The sequence below is a fragment of the Pinus tabuliformis genome, chromosome Q (genome assembly GCF_031772625.1).
Source record: "Pinus tabuliformis cultivar Carrire ecotype Pingquan chromosome Q, CPIR1, whole genome shotgun sequence".
Classification (NCBI taxonomy): Eukaryota; Viridiplantae; Streptophyta; class Pinopsida; order Pinales; family Pinaceae; genus Pinus; species Pinus tabuliformis.
The window spans coordinates 173,227,124-173,247,580 of record NC_142296.1 but is presented as its reverse complement, the minus strand read 5'-3'; the positions used below and the strand labels follow the sequence as shown (position 1 = coordinate 173,247,580).

Sequence of the window (20,457 nt, the reverse complement as noted above, 5' to 3'; positions counted from 1 at the left end):
AAGAACATTCATACATGGATTGAAAATGATGCACAATCTCATATTGGCACTATTCGCACTGATAATGGAAAAGAATACACTTCAAATGAATTTGAAAACTATCTTCGCCAACATGGGATCAAACATCAAACAATTGTGCCTTATAATCCCCACAATAGAACGGAGTAGCTAAAATAATGAATAAGACAATCTTAAATATGGTGCGCTCCATGATGTTTTTCAAGAATTTAAAATTGATGTTTTGGGTTGATGCAGTTCTATGTGTTGTATATGTAAAGAATAGATGTCCATCTAATGCTATTAGAAACAAGACTCCTTATGAAATGTGGTATGGGCACATTCTTTCAGTAAAGCATCTCAGGGTCTTTGGTTCCACTTGTTATGCCTTGATACCAAAGGTACATAGAAACAAACTTGGTGCAAGGAGTCGTAAGTGTATCTTCTTGGGGTATTCAAACACCTCCAAAACATATCGTTTCTATGATGAAGTCAATAAAACGTTTGTTGTATCTAGAGAACTAGATGCAATCTTTCTTGAATCATCGAAAGCTGACAATGTTGTTGAACGGCAACTTGATCGCTTGGATAGATTCGCAAATGCAAAATCATTTCAAGAATTTGATAATTAGATTCCACATCTTGAAGGGGGGATTCCTATATTGGATCAACCTGTGCAATCTTCCTCTGAAGCACTCTCTCCCCCGCATGAAACTCCAACCACTGATGATACTTTGATTGATGTGATTAACAGAATTGGGAGACTCAATCTTGATTCAGTCCCAACTCAATCAACCGAGCAGCCTGGACCATCTCAGAAAGGTCCCCCAAAGTGGCTGATAAAGACACTTGAAAGTATTCATCCTGATGAGTTTGGAAAGACAGGAACAAAAAATTCAACCCAGAAAAATGGAGGTGATGTAGATGACTCTGATTCACCTGTTGATATGGACGTTTCTTATGATTGTGAATTGAATTTGTCTACAGATTTTGAACCAACTTCCTTCAAAGAAGCCACTTCTCATGATGAATGGAATGAAGCGATGCAAAAGGAGTATGATGCCTTGATAAAGAATGGCACTTGGACGCTGGTTGATCTTCCATTGGGAACCAAACCAATTCGTTGCAAGTGGGTCTACAAGAACAAGTATAAAGTTGATGGCTCACTCGACAAGCACAAAGCCAGGTTTGTGGCAAAAGGTTTTGCACAAAAGGAAGGGGTCGATTATGAGGAGACTTTCCCCCCCAGCAAAATGGGCTACCATCCGGACACTCTTTGCCCTAGCAGCTCAGAACGGTTGGAAAGTCCATCAAATGGATGTAAAAATTGTTTTCTTGAATGGAGATCTAAAAGAGAATGTTTTTATATCCCAGCGTGAAGGATTTGCTGTGAAAGGACATGAATATAAAGTATGCAAACTTGTGAAATCCTTGTATGGCCTCAAATAAGCACCGCAAGCCTGGTATGAAAAATTAACTGAGCATCTTATGAAACTCAATTTCAAACATTATAATCTTGATGATGCAACTTTGTTTGTCAAGAAAGTTGGCAAAACAGTTGTATATCTTGTGGTATATGTAGATGATCTTTTGATGACAGGGAACAATGAGAGCTACATTGCATCCACAAAGAAAGAATTGAGGAAAGGTTTTGAATGTTTACAAGCTATCAGTTTTTATGCTTCATCAACCTTGGTCAAACTGCCCAGAAAACTTCGGCCTTCCAAAACAACAATAAAACGAAGTCAAATGAACCCAAGTCAAAGTGTGATCAAGGCTAGCCAACGTTGTCAAATCAGAAAGTAAACACCCTAAACAGAAAGCTCCTCCTTCCCTTTGCACATGTGAGAACAGACTACAATGTCAGATGTAGTATGACTACGAACCAACCAAGAGAAGAGAGATGTGTGTGATGATGCTCCAAAGTGATGTGACATGATGTCTATTTAAATGTAGTGGAGGACACCCAATTTGTCCTTTAGGCCGACCTGTACTTTTATGCACATGTGGGTTTCTCATCGAAAAAAATTAAATTCCTTGACCAAATTAAATTCTTCCAAGGGCTAGTAGGGGCTTCTCTGGATGAGGAAGGCAATCCAATGGAGGGAATTTCTTACTGAGATGCCAAATTTCAAAAAGAACATGGTGAAATTTCTATTAAAATTGGCAACTAGGGCCAAACTCCATGTGGATCACCTTATTTATGGCTTCTGATATTTTTCCTAGATTCCTCTCATCAAGAGGTGTAGGATTGATCTAAAGATCATTTGATTCCAATAAGTATTTATGGAGATATGAATTTATTTTGATTATGGACAAATTGTCAAGGTCGGCCAGCAAACTTATGTAGGCTCTGAAGCCCAACAGTCACGTCTATTCAACCTCAACATTTGCATATAAATACAAGGAGCATTCTCCTCATTTGAACAATTCAATTCATTCATCTTCTCTCTCTCTCTCCTACACATAAAAGGAGCCTCTCTCTCTCTCACACGTGTGGCTGAAAAGAAGACGTCCTAGGGCAAGGAAGACGCAGAAAGAAGGATGCTAGGGCAGCAGGTCATCTCTTTGACCAACGTTGACCAAGCATTGACCTTCTAGAAGTGCGGATTGGGTGTGGTTGCCTCTCCTAGGCAGGCCGCAATTTTTGGCACAAAAACCGAGGTGATCTGACCTCTGGTTTGACCAGTGTTGACTGCCCTAGTTTAGGGTTGCAATTGACTTCAAAAATTTGCAAATTGATTGTACTTTTGGGGTTGTTCAAGGGCTGTTTCTTCAGGCTGTTCAAGGACAAGTTGACCGTAAATTGACCAAGCATTTTAGAGGTCAATTTCAGCTAGTTTGACCAAGTTTGACTTTGTTGTTCTAGGGTTTGCTGCTGCTGATATAAAATTACAAAATTTAGATCTTGTACTATTTCTCTCTGCTGAACTATTGAAAATAAAAGAAGATTTGATCAAAGGGTTTCCCCGCATTGGGGTTTGTCCCTGGCTAGCCCCACATCCTGTGTCTCTTGTCTTGGCTTGTTTTCTGTTGATCATTTTATGTTCTATCTGCACTTTACTTAATGTATATGTGATTACTAATCTATGGCTAATAAGAAGAAAAATAAGTAAATTGCTCTAAGCATAGAACATACCATAACTTAACATGGTATCAGAGCTGAGGTGAAGACAAAGCCTAAGCAAGAGCAATCACCGAAGAGAAGGTTGGCAAGGCTATCTTAAAGAAATCATGGGGTCCTCAACACACTTCCCTGCTGAAGACAAACTCCGTGAGAAGTCTGACTATCACGAATGGAAGATGTCTCTCGATCTAACATTAGAAGAGCAGGAAGTTTTGGACCATGTGAGAGGGGGGATTGTTGAGCCTCCATCAAATGCATCCGCTGCTGCTAGGAACAAATCGACCAAGGGAGAAGTCAAAGCAAGGAAGATCATGCGGGACTATATCGACGAGCGCTTGGTGGCCTATGTTTCCGAGCTGAACACCTCCAAGGAAATCTACGATAGACTTGTGGGTTTATTTAAAGTTAATGATGCAAATCAAGTCTTCTTTCTTAGAAATAAGCTAAAGGAAATTAAGAAGGGCAAAGATGAGAGTCTGCAAGCATATTTCTTAAGGATCACCAAGATCAAAAACGATATCCTATCTATTGGGGAAGTAATTCTTGACAGGGAAATGACACTCACAACTCTTGGAGGACTGCCATCCAAATGGTATATATTCAGGACTACTATTCTCAACAATAACGTAATTCCTGGATTTGAGGAATTAATGGCCAGATGCATTCAAGAAGAAACGAGGATGGAAGAGCAAGAAATGCCCATACTTAAAGGTCATCCCTCTGCCTTTTCTTCTCATACTAAACGAAGAAACAATTCCGAGGCTAAATTCAAAGGAAAGGTTGGACCAAAGAGTGGAAGAAAAGGACGATGTTACAATTGCAATAAAACGGGTCACTATGCAAAGGAGTGCCCTGATAAAAGGGACTCAAACCGGGACGATGATCAAAATCCCTCTCAAGGCAATCAAAGGAATGGCAGGTCAAATGGCAGAGGTAAAAGAAGTGTCGGAAATCAAGGAAGAGGACAACCATTCAAGAAGGAAAGAAATTCCAGATATGAAACTAACACTGTTAACAATAAGCAAGATGAATATTATCTACCAGCAGCTCTATCTACTACTGCTCCCCTGGACTCGCTGGGAAATTGGCTTATTGATAGTGGTGCCTCAAGGCACTTCACTGGTTACAAAGAAGCTCTCTATAATCTGATAGAGAAGGAAAACAGCCTAGAAATTGTTCTTGAAGATAATTCAAAATATCCCGTGAAAGGCATAGGAAATGTCACTCTTCAATTGAATCAGGGTAATACCATCCACTTACAAGATGTATTATATGTACCTGATCTCAAAAAGAACCTGGTGTCCATTTCGGCAATAGAAGACAAAGGCTACAAGGTGGCCTTCAACGATGGCAAGGTACGTGTATGGAAAAAGAACTTTGAAGATGCTTTTACTCTTGGGTTTCGAGTTGATTCATTATATCAGGTCAGAGGAAGTCCGCTAGGTGTCATGTCTTGTGACACATCTCTTCAATCCGAACTATAGCATCGGAGGTTTGCTCACCTTCATTACAAAGCTCTACCCGATGTAAGAAAAATGGTGACCGAGATGCCTGAGTTCAAATTAGAGCAAGAAGGTGTATGTCTAGGATGTGCCGAAGGAAAGCTCAAAAGGGGACCATTCCCCTCAAGCCAAAGCAAGACCTTCGATATATTACAGTTGGTTCACTCAGACATATCCGGTATGATGTCTGTGAACTCCTTGGGAGGATATTTATATTACCTCACTTTTACAGATGATTATTCTCGCAAGACTTGGATATAGTTCTTGAAAAAGAAGGATGAAGTGTTCTCCTAGTTTCGGCACTTCAAAGCCTTGATCGAGAATCAAACCGAAAAGAAGATCAAGATCTTAAGGACTGATAATGGGACTGAATATGAATCCAATGAGTTTCATGACTTTTGCAAAGAGGCTAGCATTAAGAGGGAGACTACTACACCATATACTCATGAGCAGAATGGTGTGGCGGAAAGGAAGAATCGAACAATTGTGGAAGTTGTCCGTGCTATGCTCCATGATCAAAGACTTCCAAAGTTTCTATGGGTCGAAACTGCAAATATTGTTGTATATGTACAAAACCGATGCCCTCATCAAGCATTGGGTTCCAAGACTCCCAAAGAAATGTTCACCAATAAGAAACCTGACGTATCTCATTTTAGAATTTTTGGAAGTCTTGTATATTTTCATGTGCCTAAAGAAAAAAGGAATAAATTGGGTGCATCTAGAAAGAAAGGAATCTTCGTGGGCTATAGCGAAAATACTAAGGGCTATAGAATCTATGTAGTTGGTCAAAGGGAAGTCGAGATTAGTCATGATGTCACCTTCGACGAAGATATGGCTCTTAGCAAGGTAGATAATCCTCCTACTTTAAGGGGATCTAAAGAAGCTGACATCGGGGAACCGAAGGAAAAGGAAGTTGTGATGATGCCCGATGTGGAAGAACCTATGGATCCTATTGATCCTCCTCCGCAAGAGCCTTCCTCTTCTAGGAAGAGACCTTCATGGCTAAGGGGGACACTTGATGATCCTGAAGGACACATTGCACCCTGAGGAACCTTCCATGAAAGTAAGAAGCCGAACGAACAGGTATCACGGATACCTAACCATCATGAGCACGATCATCCAAAATGAGCCTTTGTCATTCACAGATGTCGTCAAGCATCAAGTATGGAAGGATGCTATGACCGAGGAATATGAGTCCATTATGAAAAACGATGTTTGGGATGTGGTCCCCAAACCCCAGGACAAAGCAGTTGTCACTTCAAAATGGCTTTACAAGATAAAGCATGCAGTTGATGGAAATGCGGAAAAGTATAAGGCTCATTTTGTCGCTCATGGCTTCTCCCAGAAGGAAGGTATAGACTATGACGAGATATTTGCACCTATTGCCCAATATATCACCATCCGCTCGATCATAGCCCTTGCTGCTTCGCAAGGATGGAACCTATATCAGATGGATGTCAAGACTGCATTCTTACATGGTTCGATCAAAGAGGAGGTCTATGTGGAGCAACCCGAAGGACTTGAGATTTATGATCGAGAATCTCATGTGTGCAGGTTGAAGAAGCCCCTATATGGGCTAAAGCAAGCACTCTAAGCATGGTATGAGAGGATCGATAGCTACTTGATGAAGCTGGGATTCACTAGAAGTGAAGCCGACCCTAACCTTTACTTTAAGGTTATAGATGGCAAGCCTCTCATATTGGTGCTATATGTTGACGACCTCTTTCTAACAGGTGCAGACCCTCTCATTCACGAATGTAAGAGGAAGCTGGCTTCTGAGTTCGAGATGAAAGACCTAGGACTCATGCACTATTTCCTAGGACTAGAAGTCTGGCAGAAACCAGGGAAGATTTTCCTATCTCAAGGAAAATATGTGGTGAAGATATTGGAGAGATTCGGCATGGTGGACTGCAAGCCCGTAACTACCCCGATGGAGCTTGACTTCAAGAAGTTAAGCGGTAGTGCTGCTGACCTGTTTTACGAAATGCTACCGAGTACCGTCCACTCGTCGGAGCATTAATGTTCTTGGTGAACTCCCATCCAGATATATGCTTTGCAGTCAACATATGGTTGAGCCTCACCACTCACATTGGATTGGTGCCAAGAATCTGTTGAGATATCTTCGTGGCATAATCATTCATGGGTTGAGATACACTACCGAAGATGTGAGACTACTTGGATATACTGATGTTGATTGGGCAAGCAATGTGGTGGACCGAAAGAGCACTTCCAAGTGTTGTTTCTCTTTGGGATCTGTCTCGATATCCTGGATGAGCAGGAAGCAGAAGTTGGTGGCTTTGAGCACCACCGAGGCAGAGTACATCGCTGCTAGCATGGCCTCTTGTGAGGCACTCTGGTTGCGAAAGCTCTTCAGTGAGCTGTTTGGATTTACATTGGATACCACCGTGATTCTGTGTAACAACCAGAGCGGGACCCTTTTATCAGAGAATCCCATATTTCATGATCGCACCAAGCATATCGATATCAGGTACCACTATATTCGAGATATGGTGCATCGAGGAGCAATAAGGCTTCAACATATCGGTACAGATGAACAGGTCGCCGACATTTTGACAAAGCCCCTAGGAAAGGTCAAATTCCTGACTTTCCGAGAACAACTTGGTGTCATTCAGAGACCCTCTTATGAGGGTCGAGTATGATGTATTGAGCTCTGGGAGCTCCAAGGGGGCGCGGGGTACTTCTTGGAGTGACATGTGACCACAGGGCAACTCACCATCCCCTGGTGGTGCACTATGTACAGGGTAAAGGTTCAAGCTTCCCCTGTGACACCCCGTGGTGACTGGGGAATAGGATGATTAGTTCTCCTGTGGGCCAGGATGATTCGTTCTCTGTGGCGATTGTGGAACAGGATGATTAGTTCCCCTATAGGCCAAGATGATTAGTTCTCCATGGCATCCACTAGACAGGATGATTCGTTCTCCTGTGGACAGGATGATTAGTTCTCCTGTCGAGGCATCCTACCCATGCAGTCTGGGACTCATGGGAAGTACCTCTCATCTGATCAATGAGCAGGGAAATGAGGATAGGGACCATAGTAGTACTATTGATCGATGCATCGTTGTATCTACCGTACTCCCTATGCTAGGATGACCTCCATTGTTCTGGGATCAGTGAGAGTGGTTCACACTCTGACACTGACTTCGGGTCAGTGGAGGATGGTATGATACATCCTCGATCATTCCTTTTTCTTCATAGTTCGAGCAGAGCAGAGCAGAGTGGGGTCAAGCTGTACAGGACAGTGCATTTGATGGATGGATAGCAGCGACAGTTTGACGGATTGCAAATGAAGTTCTCCCTAGTTGAGAGGGAGTGTTAAAATTGGCAACTAGGGCCAAATTCCATGTGGATCACCTTATTTATGGCTTCTGATATTTTTCCTAGATTCCTCTCATCGAGAGATGTAGGACTGATGTAAAGATCATCCGATTCCGATAAGTATTTATGGAGATATGAATTTATTTTGATTATGGACAAATTGTCAAGGTCGGCCAGCAAACTTATGTAGGCTCAGAAGCCCAATAATCACGTCTATTCAACCTCAACGTTTGCATATAAATACAAGGAGCATTCTCCTCATTTGAACAATTCAATTCACTCATCTTCTCTCTCTCTCTCTCTCTCGTACGCATAAAAGGAGCCTCTCTCTCTCACACACGTGTGGCTGAAAGGAAGACGTTCTAGGGCAAGGAAGACGCAGAAAGAAGGACACTAGGGCAACAGGTCATCTCTTTGACCAGCGTTGACCTTCCAGAAGTGCGGATTGGGTGTGGTTGCCTCTGTTAGGCAAGCCGCAATTTTTGGCACGAAAACCAAGGTGATCTAACCTCTGGTTTGACCGGCATTCGCTACCCTAGTTTAGGGCTGCAGTTGACTTCAGAAATCTGCAAATTGACTGTACTTTTGGGGTTGTTCAAGGGTTGTTTTTTCACGCTGTTCAAGGACATGTTGACCGGGAATTGACCAAGCATTTTAGAGGTCAATTTCAGCTAGTTTGATCAAATTTGACTTTGCTGATCTAGGGTTTGCTGCCGCTGATATAAAATTACAGAATTCAGATTTTGTACTATTTCTCTCTGCTAAACTATTGAAGATAAAAGAAGATTTGATCAAAGGGTTTCCTCGCATTGGAGTTTGTCCATGGCTAGCCGCCACATCTTGTGTCTCTTGTCTTGGCTTGTTTTCTGTTGATCATTTAATGTTCTATCTACACTTTACTTAATGTATATGTGATTACTAATCTGTGGCTAATAAGAAGAAAAATAAGTAAACTGCTCTAAGCATAGAACATACCATAATTTAACAATTTCTAATGAGATAGAAACATCTAACATGGCGGCTAGAACATTTGGTTTTGACATGGCTATTCAAGATAGGAAGACTCAAATGCCAAGGAAGCTTCATTTTGTTTCAAATTTCAATTTATTTTCTTATGCTTCTCTTATTCATTGTGACTTGTAGATACTTGGTGGGCAAGATATTGCAAAAGAATACCTAGTTTACAAAAACTTGCCATTTGAGTGCTTATTCAAACATGTAACTCTTCAAATTGTGAGCGCAACTAGAGTGTGTTTGAAAAAATATACATCAACAAGCGCAATATGTTAAAAAAAATCAATTTTAATTTTAAATTCATTATAAATGACAGTTTATACACCATCAACCTTTAATTTATATATTGTTATTTATGACTCTCATACAAGTCAAAATTCCAGCACCTTAATGACATGGTCTACCTCTACTACAATCCTTAGTTATAGGTAAAGCAGCTTGAGAAAACACCTAACTGGAAACCATATTATCGGATGGGATTGACACCATCATTGCATGGAGGGTGGGGAGTATGAGATGGCCTGTCATGGAGTCCCCATCATTTTTGCCCATAAAAGGGTAGAGGGAATCAATAGTTTATTTCTTTGATTTCATTGTAGATGATTAATGATGATGAAATACATTTATTGGATTCTTTTGATGATATTTTAAGGCTCGAGAGTTGGGACTCCGGACATGATTCAGTATTGATGTGCAATGCATCACTAGACATCTTATAAATCTTATACATCATATATATCATTTTTCTTTCCATATTTGTGGCAATGTATGTATTTAATGTTATGGTTACTTTGCATGTTTAAAAAATTCAAAAAAAATGAATATTTTTGTATTTTAAGTTTGTCCATATTTACCAATATTTTCCCTGAAGTTGCCCATAGCTTGCTTTCCAGACCCTCTGCAACATATTCACCAATACGATGTTTCCAACATTGTTTCAAACTTTCAAATATTTAAAAACATAATCATCATTCGAAAATATATAGCTAACCAACCTTAGTATGTCCCCTGGAGCTTCCACATTAATTTCATCCTATCTTGGTACTAGCACCTTTTGAAAAAAAAGAAGTATTGACTACATAAGTCTCTTTCCATTTGCCTTCCAATAAATTATGGATCTAATCAACTCATGGCTAAAAACTTCTAGTCTTTGTCCGTTACATTTTCATATACACATCAACCATATCTTGCTAGGAACTTTGCCAGTAAAATATCTTCTATAATTTAAGTCATGTTTTAAAACTCCTTCCCAGAGTCTGTTTCAACTTCATTTACAAACAAAATTCTCATGTTCCATGAGAGGAAAGATTCCCTGCTAATACTAATCAGAAGTTCTATCAGACAAGTTTCATGAATTTCAAAAGGAAAATTAAAAAAAAATCCACATATAAATGCCGACATTAAGTTTAACTGCATTAAAATACAAAAGAAAATAAATAAATTTCAAACAAGTTTACCAACGAATCAGTCAACCTAATATTTATCCAACCTCTAGAAGGTCCTTTGAATTGGCAAAATATATATTGTACCTGATTAGCAATTGGCTGAACACATTTATCTTGCCAGATCCTATGTAAGCTCAAAACATTGGTTTGCTCCTCTGCATAAACTTGACTTTGGATGGAAACAACAGACATCGTTTCTACCTTGGAGCTAGACATCTTCAGGTACCATACAGAATGCCGCATATTCCCTGTTACAAAATGAATCCCAAATTAATATCAGTTGGCCATAGACTACAAATGAAAGCCATATCTAATTACTAATTAAATGATAAAATATTCTAAGTTTGAATTTTGATGCAGAAGGGTTTCAAATAAAACGATCATAGCCACGAATAATGTTTCTACAATGGCCTAATAGCAACCAAATTCCAGGACCATAAATTACAGACCACCAAGCAGGAGGTATTTGATTGAAAAGCAAAAGCCAATATTACCCCTGTGATAAGATACAATGTAGGGAACAGTTTCACTCGTCCACAGTATCTGTTCCTCTGGATCATTCATTGCAGATGCTTTCCCTCTCTCGTCAACTAATAAAACCTGGACAAACATATCACAAGAAATTGGAAGTAAGTTATGCTGTAAAAGTGGACAACTGAATAATTCATTAAAAACAATTAAAATTTCAACTGCTAACTCAAACTCAAATGCCATTAAACTGGCATAGCTGAAATGATCAAGCAAATGAGGCGATATAATGATTTTAGTACAAGTGTGTAGAAATAAAAATCCTCTGAAATATCTTACCTTATCCTAGCATTTGCATATTTATCAATGTTACCAGTAAGAGTGACAATGTGGGGATAACCTCTAACTTATTTTACAATAAGTTGCATACAAATGGCACCCAAATCCCACAAACACGCATGCGTGTCTGCGTACTCGAAGGGACATAATGTGTGAAACGAAATGACTTCACCATCTCCACGATTTCCCCATCAAATCAACTATCATAAACCTCCAATTGTAACTCATGTTCTAGGAATCCACGAGGGATACTACTATAGGCAACTCCCTATCTCTATAGAGATCTAACTCGTTCCAAAGTCAACATTTTGGATAATCATATGTAAAGCCACAGAGGTCTCTTTTGCCTCTGGAAATGCATTAGACATGGGGGCACCTGGGAAACACCCCAGAAACATCTCACATTTCCAGAAAATAACATTGGGAAATGTTTCTCAGACAGTTCTTGGGCAATTCTGAATTTAGGCAAGAACTTCCCATACCAACTGATATGACTTTTTTACATTAAAAATAATTAAACCGTTGCCTTGGCTCTTAAAGGAAAATGAATATCCCTCAAGGCCATCACAAAAATGTGATGTCAATCCTAAGGATGTTGAGAAATCAGGTGTAGTGAGGTTAGGCTTGATTTCTCTGTCTTGATAATTACTTGTGGAAGTTTAATGTCTTTGCTATTACTTCTTAAGTGCTCTTCATCAAGCAATTATACAAATGTTCAGTCTTTCAAGAAAAGCAAAGAGACAAAAGAAACAAAAATTAGGCTCCAAGCAAGGGCAAAACCCCACAAGGGGGAAAACCCAACAATCCTTCTCTTATATAATCAGATCAAAATGAGATATTCAAGACCAAGACCAAAATTGCCATCAAAATGTCAAGTCAAACCCTACTCCAAGTCACCTCCAATGTCAAAGTCAATGATGGTCAACCTGTCCCAAATCTGATCAACTCCTGAAATTTTGGCCCCTGAAAATTCGGGCCTGCAATAGCACAAAAAGAATTCATCCTTCAAGTCTGAAATACGGTCAAGCAAAATTATCTCTTCTTGGACTTCATTTCTCTCTCTCTTGACTTCTGCTTGGACTTCATTTCTCTCTCTCTTGACTTCTGCTTGGACTTCATTTCTCTCTCTCTTGACTTCTGCTTCTTGTCCTCCCTTTGCATGGTTCAGATATACTTCTTGTGTTTGTAATTGGATGATCTTTCAAATGAGTTGAACTGCCTCTTATATATACCTGCCCAGGAGGGTCGAATAGGTGGCTCTCGGAGGACTGCGTCGACTTCAACTCAAACAAAAAATTGAAATTCATTTTTCTCTCAAATGTCCAAATGGGACATGACTCAAGTACATTTTTCTTTGACTCGTAATAAATTCTTTTCCACTCTCTTTGACTCTATAAGCATGAAGAACTTGCTTTGACCACAAATAGATATAATAATGAATATAAGAAATACATCAATGATTGTTTTGCATTACATTATGAAGACCAACAGTCATTACAATTTCAACAAAGGATCCTAATGTGGAGATTCACCCCAAACTTAATATGGGAGGAAGCCTCTCCCTTGTTGAGAAATCTAGTGGCAGCAAGTGTAGGAGATTTCTCTTTCAATGATAAATGCTTGTGATATATTTTTACTTTACTTGATTAGCTTCTTCTTATACTTCATTATTATTAGTGTTCATTTTCATCAAACAGCTACCAAAACATAAAGAACAATTAGACAAAGGACACAAGATATAGGCGATCAGCCAGGGCCAAAACCTCTCCAATTTTTAGAGGAAAACCCACAGAATTCTCCTTCTTATAGAATCTTCAATTGACAAATTCCAAGACCTATACCCTTGACCAAGAACTTCTCCAAGACCAAGTCAACTTGCCTCAAGGCAAAGTTAATCCTTTATTGATTCAACTGCAATCTCTTCTTCAACTTTAGCCTTCGCTAAAGCAACACTAGTTTGAAATTCTCAGCCTCCTTGACTTCAACTCTCAGCCTCCTGCAATGGACTGTATTCTTCACACATGTGGCAGACTTGGGGTAATTTCAATCTTTTCCTCCTTCGCTTGACTAGAGTTAGTCTTCTTGTGATCTCCGCATGAAAGATAGATGTATTTCTTGTCTTGATTCGGCTTCCTAAATGTCTGCAATTCAAGCTTTCTGCAATAGTTGGATGCCCTAATCCTCCTTTGCACATGTGACAGATTCAAGCCCTAAAACAGATGCAAACCTTCAATTTCTTTTGCTTGAGATTATCCCTTCCTTCGCTGCCCTATTTCAGTCACTTCTTCTTACTTAAATCGAACTCTTTGATGATGAATGAATGCCTCCTTAAGTGAGGTTGAGTCCTCCTATATATAGACTCTTCTTCCATGCTTTTAGGTTGACTTGATGCTTGAGAAGGCCGACTTGTTCTTTTGAATTATGACATGGTCTTTGGAGAGTTCTTTGACTTGACTTTGACTTACATAAATCTTTTTACAATATGTAACATGCCCAAATGGGTCTTTTATACATGACAATGATCTTAATGACTTGTAGACTCAATTGACAAGCCCTAAGAGCTCACAATGGGAGCTTGACCTATAAAAATAATTTTCCTTGAGCATGAAACCCATGCCTCAAGATTAACAATAATAAATTTATTTTTCTCATTACATCAAATACATAAAATCACAATGTTCCACCAAGTCTCTGGGAGGGAGACGCGGGTGCGGGGAGACGCACAAAGGGGACGTGTGGGAGAACCCTGAAATTTTAGGGAAATTTAGGGGAGACGGGGAGACGTCGAGGTATATATAATATAATTTTTAATTATATATATTATATATATGTATATAATTTTGAAATTTTCATGTTCATATTCATTGTTCAATAATGCTAATTCATCAAGATTCAATAATAAAATTCAATATGAAATATTCAAATACAATGTACATTGATCCATATCATTCATCATTCATCAATCATCATTCTATAATTTACTGTTATATTGAATCATTGAGCTAAAAATTAAATTGAAAATTTTGAATTCATCATTCATCATTCTAGTCTTCTAGATTCTAAATTGAACACTAAATTCAAATTTTCAATTTATATAACTCAAAGTTTCAAACTCAAAAATAGTTCAGAGTGAAGAGTCGGTCATCAATATCTAGTGTCACAACTCAAATGTTAAAAGTTAAAACTTAAAAGTAAAAATGGAAAATCAAAATGAACACTGAAAATAAAATCAACTTCAAGGACTCAATCTCAATGATTGGTCCTCTACATCCATCTGTTGCATGAAGTCATCAGGAACATTAATGGGAATGTCGTTATCTGAGTCAGAGTCACTCTCTTGAGTAACCAATGGAACTCCAACCAAACCATGCTGCAACTCATCTGGTCCATCCTCATCATCTATCTATGCACTATCCTCTGGATCCACATCCCATCGTGTTGCTGGTCCCCTCCGATACTCTGGTGTCTTCCTATGTGCAAGACGTAGAGAACTATGCACTGCAACTAGCTTCTCTGCTCTCCTAGAGGAAAGTCTATTCCTCTTGATAGAGTGGATGAAGCTATATGTGGACCAATTCCTCTCTGCTGCAGAGGAACTAGCAATCTGAGACAATAAGCGAATAGCAAGATGTTGGATCTCTGGAGCCTCATCCCCATGCATGGTCCACCAACCAATGGGGTCAGTCTGGCCTAAATCATTGCGATCTTCCCTTGCATCCGGCTTGTTGAAGGGACCACTGAGACTTGCAAATTGCATCCACTGTCTCCTAATGGATCTCCCTTCTTCTGAACTATACATCTTTGTAATGGCTACTCGAAATCCCTTTTTGACCTCTGGATCTTCAATGGGAAGAATTCTACCACTTCTTGCCACATACCATTTTGGGTTGAGTGCATATGCCGCCATGTGCAAAGGTGTATTCATTCGATCCCACCTACGCTGAATAATGGGTCGAATATGAGTCGTATAGAACTCTAAGGAAGGATCTTTCTCACGAATGGCCACCCTTACTTGATCCAACATACTATCAAAAGTCTCATAGATTTCTCCAAGACTAGGAGAATCTGTGTCAGTGTAGCGAATGACCTCAACTACAGGACGTAAAAGTGACACCAAATAACCACAATCTGTCCACCAATCATTATCCAATATCTGAATCCTGATTTTCTTCCCTTCCTCTGTCTTGGATTCTGCCCATCTATTCCAATCTGGAGTCACAACCATGGCCTGCAATGCTGACTGCACCTCCAACATCCTCTCTAATAAAAGAAAATAACTAGCATATCTGGTATCAGTAGGCTTGAGGAATTCCTTCCTCGCATGAGACCTGTACATGGCTAAGGAGGTGTGGTGATTGCAAATAAACATTTGCACATTTCTTGCAGCTGTCACCAAGTTAGATACCCACTCAATTTTGCCAATGTCTTTCAATGCATTATTGAGTGCATGCACACAACAAGGGGTCCAGAAAATATGTCTGTATTTACTCTGAATCATTAATCCTGTTGATCTACACACTGTCGCTGCATCTGTCACAACCTGTACAACATTTGTAGAGCCAACCTCCTCTATAGCATCACGAAGAAGCTCAAATTGGAAAGCTGCATCTTTGCGCTTTCCAGAACAATCAATAGCTCTAAGAAAGAAAGGCCCCTCTCGGCAAGTGACTATGATGTTGATGAGTGGACGTTTGGCAATGTCTGTCCACCCATCCATAACAATAGAACAACCTTCCCTCACCCATGTTTGCTTCAAAGTTTCCTTTTGCACATTAATATTGGCCACTTGCCTTTCTAATATCACTGTCCTCAACTTATGTTCACCTCGGGGCACGTATGAGGGTCCTGTTGTTGCAATTGCCTTGACCATCTCCTTGTAGTAAGGAGAACGACTAACATGGAAAGGAATTCGATTGGCAAAAAGAAATTTGCCAATGGAATCATCTGTATCATCACGGTTCAACTTACTGTACATCCTGCAAGAGATGGTCCCACTGCACAAGAGTGGGAACCCTTAGTCCCAATATGAGATGGTGGAGGTATATCTTTCTTTGATTTTCTTCTTGAGCTTGTGGCTTCATTAGAATTTTCTTGAGGCTGGGCCATGACATTTTTGCTTGAGAACATGCCCTTTGCATCTGCTGCCATTTGCATTCTCAAGAGCTTTGATTTTTGCAGCAGTGTTAAATGTGAACATATGCTAACCCCTTTGCCACCTACACCCAAAAGATGCATCCTGAGACGACTATAACTCCCAGCCCAAGAATGGGCACAAATGTTGCATTTCCAATGGCGTGTCCCACCTCTTGTGCTTCTCGGTTTTGGTTGGGTTGAAGGGCCAGTGATTTTGGTAGCATATAGCAAAAGAGGTTTGCTTGGATTGAATGTCCCCTTTGCATATTCTGCCAATGACTTTGATGGGGTTGCCGTTGGAGTCGTTGAAATGACATTAGCACTAGTTGTACTACTGAAATGGGTTTCATTCCTTGTTGGTTGCGTTTCAGTTTGAAGAGGACTCCTTGTTTCCGTTTGAGAATCATATTCATTTTCAGTTTGACTGTCACTGCCACTTTGGTCGCTGTCACTCATTTTGAAAATAGTTTATTTTGTAGATTTTGTATTATTTAATGCCCTGCAAGAAGGGTTTGCTTTAAAAAAAAAAAATTTAAACGGTGAATTTAATAAACAATTTAAATTTTACAGTTCTGAGGTTAAAAAAAAAAAAAAAAAAAATTAACAGTGAATTTGACAAACAATTGAATTTACAGTTCTGAGTTTTTTTAATTTTTAATGCCATGTAAATGAAAAAACTTAAAAACTTTAACAGTGAAACATGAAAAAAAAAATTAAAAAAAATTGCAGTCAAACTCACTGTGTACAGTCTGGAGCAGTTGCGTGGAAGTTTGGACTTTGGAATAGCGTTACACTTTACACTGTACAGGCTTACAGTTACAGCAAAGACGCCGGCTGGGTGGAGGACGATGCAGGCTTACAGTTACAGCAATGCTGCCTGCGTGGAGGGTTTGGCACAAGTTAAAACAATTTAATAATTAATAATAACATTAAATAATACATGGCCCGATTAGTGAAGGCTGAGAAGCCCAACGAAACCACCTCAGAGACAGCAAAAAATCCACAAAATTACTTCACAAAATCACCTCAGAAACGAGTTTTCTTGTTTGAATACGCTGCTGCCTGCCGCCTGGGTGGGAGGATGCCACTGCAAATTTGCTGAATCTTTGAATCAGAATCTTGATACGCTGCCGCTTGATGCCACTGCTGTTGAACTTGAAACTTGATACGCTGCGTGGGAGGATGCTGCCCAGTGCCTGCCGCTGTTGTCACGGAAGTTTATATGGGAATTCCTCCGAACGTCCTCGAACAACAATGCTCCCAGCCTCCCACCATACGTTGCTGCATGTCGTTGCGTGGGAGGAATGCCTCTGTTCAGTGTTAATACGTTGCGTGGGAGGATGTCGCTGCCACTGCTGTTAAAACTTAATAGTGATACCTTGCTGCCTGCCGCCTGCCTGGAGCAAGAACCTAACAGCAAGCCGCTGCCTGGACTGCGTGGACTGGGAGGATGCGCTGAAGGTTTGAAGAGAAAATGGAAGAAAAAAAATGCGTTGAGGGGTAAACCGTAAGAGCATAATGATTCATGAATGGCGGCAAGTGAAAACTAAAAACTTGAATTAAGTTTTAACCCTAACTTTTCAATATTAATGTAATTTTTTATTTGTAATTATTAATTTAGTTTATTTTTATTTTTTATGTTTTTTTAATAAATTAATTTTCATTTTTTTTTAATTTTTTTTTCGTTTATAAAGGGTAATTAGACAAAAATGAAGGGGGACGCCCAGAAGAACCCCATTTTCGGGGGGACGCCCAGAAGAACCCCATTTTTGGGGGGGACGCCCAGAAGTACCCCTTTCGGGGAGTCGAGTCTCCCACACTGGGGAAACGCACCCCCTTGCGTCTCCCCGAGTCTCCCCAAAAGGGGGACGTGGGGAAACGCACCCCGAGAGTCTCCCCGTCCTGGGTGCGTGGGGTGCGTGGGGTGCGCGGGGTGCGTGCACCCCACCCTGGGGGACGCGTCCCCGTGGAACACTGTAAAATCATGATTACATATGTCATTACGAAGACTAAACCTAGTTACATATTTCAATGCTCCCTCTTCACTAGGGAGGTATTCATACTCCATACAAGGTACATGGACATTCTCAATCTGAAAAATTCTCATAAGAAGAGTCGGATTGGTAACCCATCTGTATAGGCATCATATCATCCAACATTGTCACATTGCAAGGCCTTGACTAACAGCTCTATCTCTTCATAAGATTAGAGCACAATGCTGGCGAGACTAGTGATTTATAGATACCTTCATCATTGTCTCTCAAGGAGCATATCCCACCCGGGTGTTCACAGGGTATGTCCTTCCGGGATTATTCTTATCTTGGATTCTCAGTCCTCAAAGAATATCGGTCCTCCACAACTACTCTTATCTTGGATGCCCTACCACATCCTCAAGGAGTATCAGATGCCAGATGCTTACCCAATTCTCTATTATTTCTTCACAAGTGATGACAAGAATAATGTGTCTATCTCTCCCTCTCAACTAGGGAGGATATACCCATTCCCATGTAGGAATGTACCTATTCCTATAAAAGGAATGTTCCCAAGCTCCCTCTCAATCCAGGACTTGTTTCCCAAGTTTCTCCTTATCAGAAACTTGCTTCCAGGCTCCCTCTTAACTAGGGACCTTTTTCTAGCAGCAGCTCTTTCTTCATTGGTGGAGATCATGGGACCTTCAGCTGCTTGTAGCGCTCCTCCATTCGATGTCATGAATTTCATTTTAATATTATGGAGCCTTTATCTTTTGGGACTTCTTTGTAGGGCATCGGCCATCCATCACTTTCCCTCTCAAACCATGTCATCCATGTCATCATTTCTTTCAATGGAGAGTGGTCCATTAGCCATATCCGACTTTTTCCTCATACAACTACCCTTTCCACTTCATGTATCCTTCAGGATCTTCCATCCTTCCACATGAGTATCAGTTGTAGATGACATCCACACCTTTCTTTAGGTAGCCTTGTATCAACCCATCCAGATATTGTTCAAAAATCAAAAATGAACATCAAATTAAAGTTACCTTTTGTGATGGCCCCTCATCATGACATCTGCTTGTTGCAACATCAACATCCTGCATACATATTGACACATCTCCCAAATATTCCATTGTCAAGGGTATTCTTTCTTTCCAGCCTTTCCCAAGGTCTTCATATCTTTCCTATGGAGATATCATAGTCAAACCTGCTCGTCATCAGATGTTGATTTCCTTTTCCATGTGATCATAGTTGCATCTTTCATGATCTCTTCTTTCCTTCTTTCGTCGCATATTGTTCCCCAGGAACTTATAGTTCTTTCATCCTTGTCAACCACCTCATATTCCATACAAGGACATATTATGTTGATTTCATCTAGACAATATGTGACCCATGCCTTCATGCATTCTTTCAACAAAAGAGATCCCTTTCCTTTGATCATACTCATGAGGTAGAGTATTTATCCCTGTTATTTGCAACTATATAATGACATGACTTATCTTATCAAACATATGCATACATACTTCTTTCCTTCCTTTTGGTCATCTAGGCTTTCTTCGTAGCTTCCTTTCCTTGATTGAAAGTATTTCAACCATCTCGACATGTTGCATTCCTTTGTCATCATACCATCATTATTTCAAAGAATAAATTCCATCCAAAGTGGAATTTTCAGCGAGACATTTGCTTCTTCTAAGAAATAAACCTTCTAATGAAGATTCCAACAAAGGATCTTGATTATCCTCATCTTGCAAATGCTCCTTCCCAATGATGTATGATGAGCTTCATATACTAGATGATTCTCTTCTACCCATAAGCACTACTTATGCTTCTAATGAGGTTACCAAGAGCTACTTCCTTCTAATGATGATTGTCATAGAATTCTTCTTCAATTATCTTTCAAGCTTCTTATGATGATGTCTTGAGATCTTGCTTCAGTCGTATGCTCCTATGATGCCATCTCCTAAAATGATGCATCCTATCATGATAGCCATATTTTACAAAAAAATGAAAAGAACTAGGTGGATAAGACTTATCTCAATCATAGTAGAGATATTTTACTTCTTCCTTCTAGGATTTCTTCTTTTCAGCTTCTTCCACTTCTTCGGTGACATGGGCTTCTTCTA

At 39.9% G+C, this 20,457-nt stretch overlaps 1 protein-coding gene across 1 annotated transcript in view; it reads right to left on the bottom strand.

The window, feature by feature from the left end:
• EMB2771 (E3 ubiquitin ligase) overlaps positions 1 to 20,457 on the bottom strand; it is a 497,708-nt gene that overhangs the window by 374,190 nt on the left and 103,061 nt on the right. Inside the window, exons 5-6 of the mRNA XM_089384149.1 lie at positions 10,916 to 11,021; positions 10,506 to 10,669 (exon numbers count right to left, since the gene is read on the bottom strand). Of these exons, the coding sequence (XP_089240275.1) occupies positions 10,506 to 10,669; positions 10,916 to 11,021 (270 nt within the window). The remainder of the gene's footprint in view (positions 1 to 10,505; positions 10,670 to 10,915; positions 11,022 to 20,457) is intronic.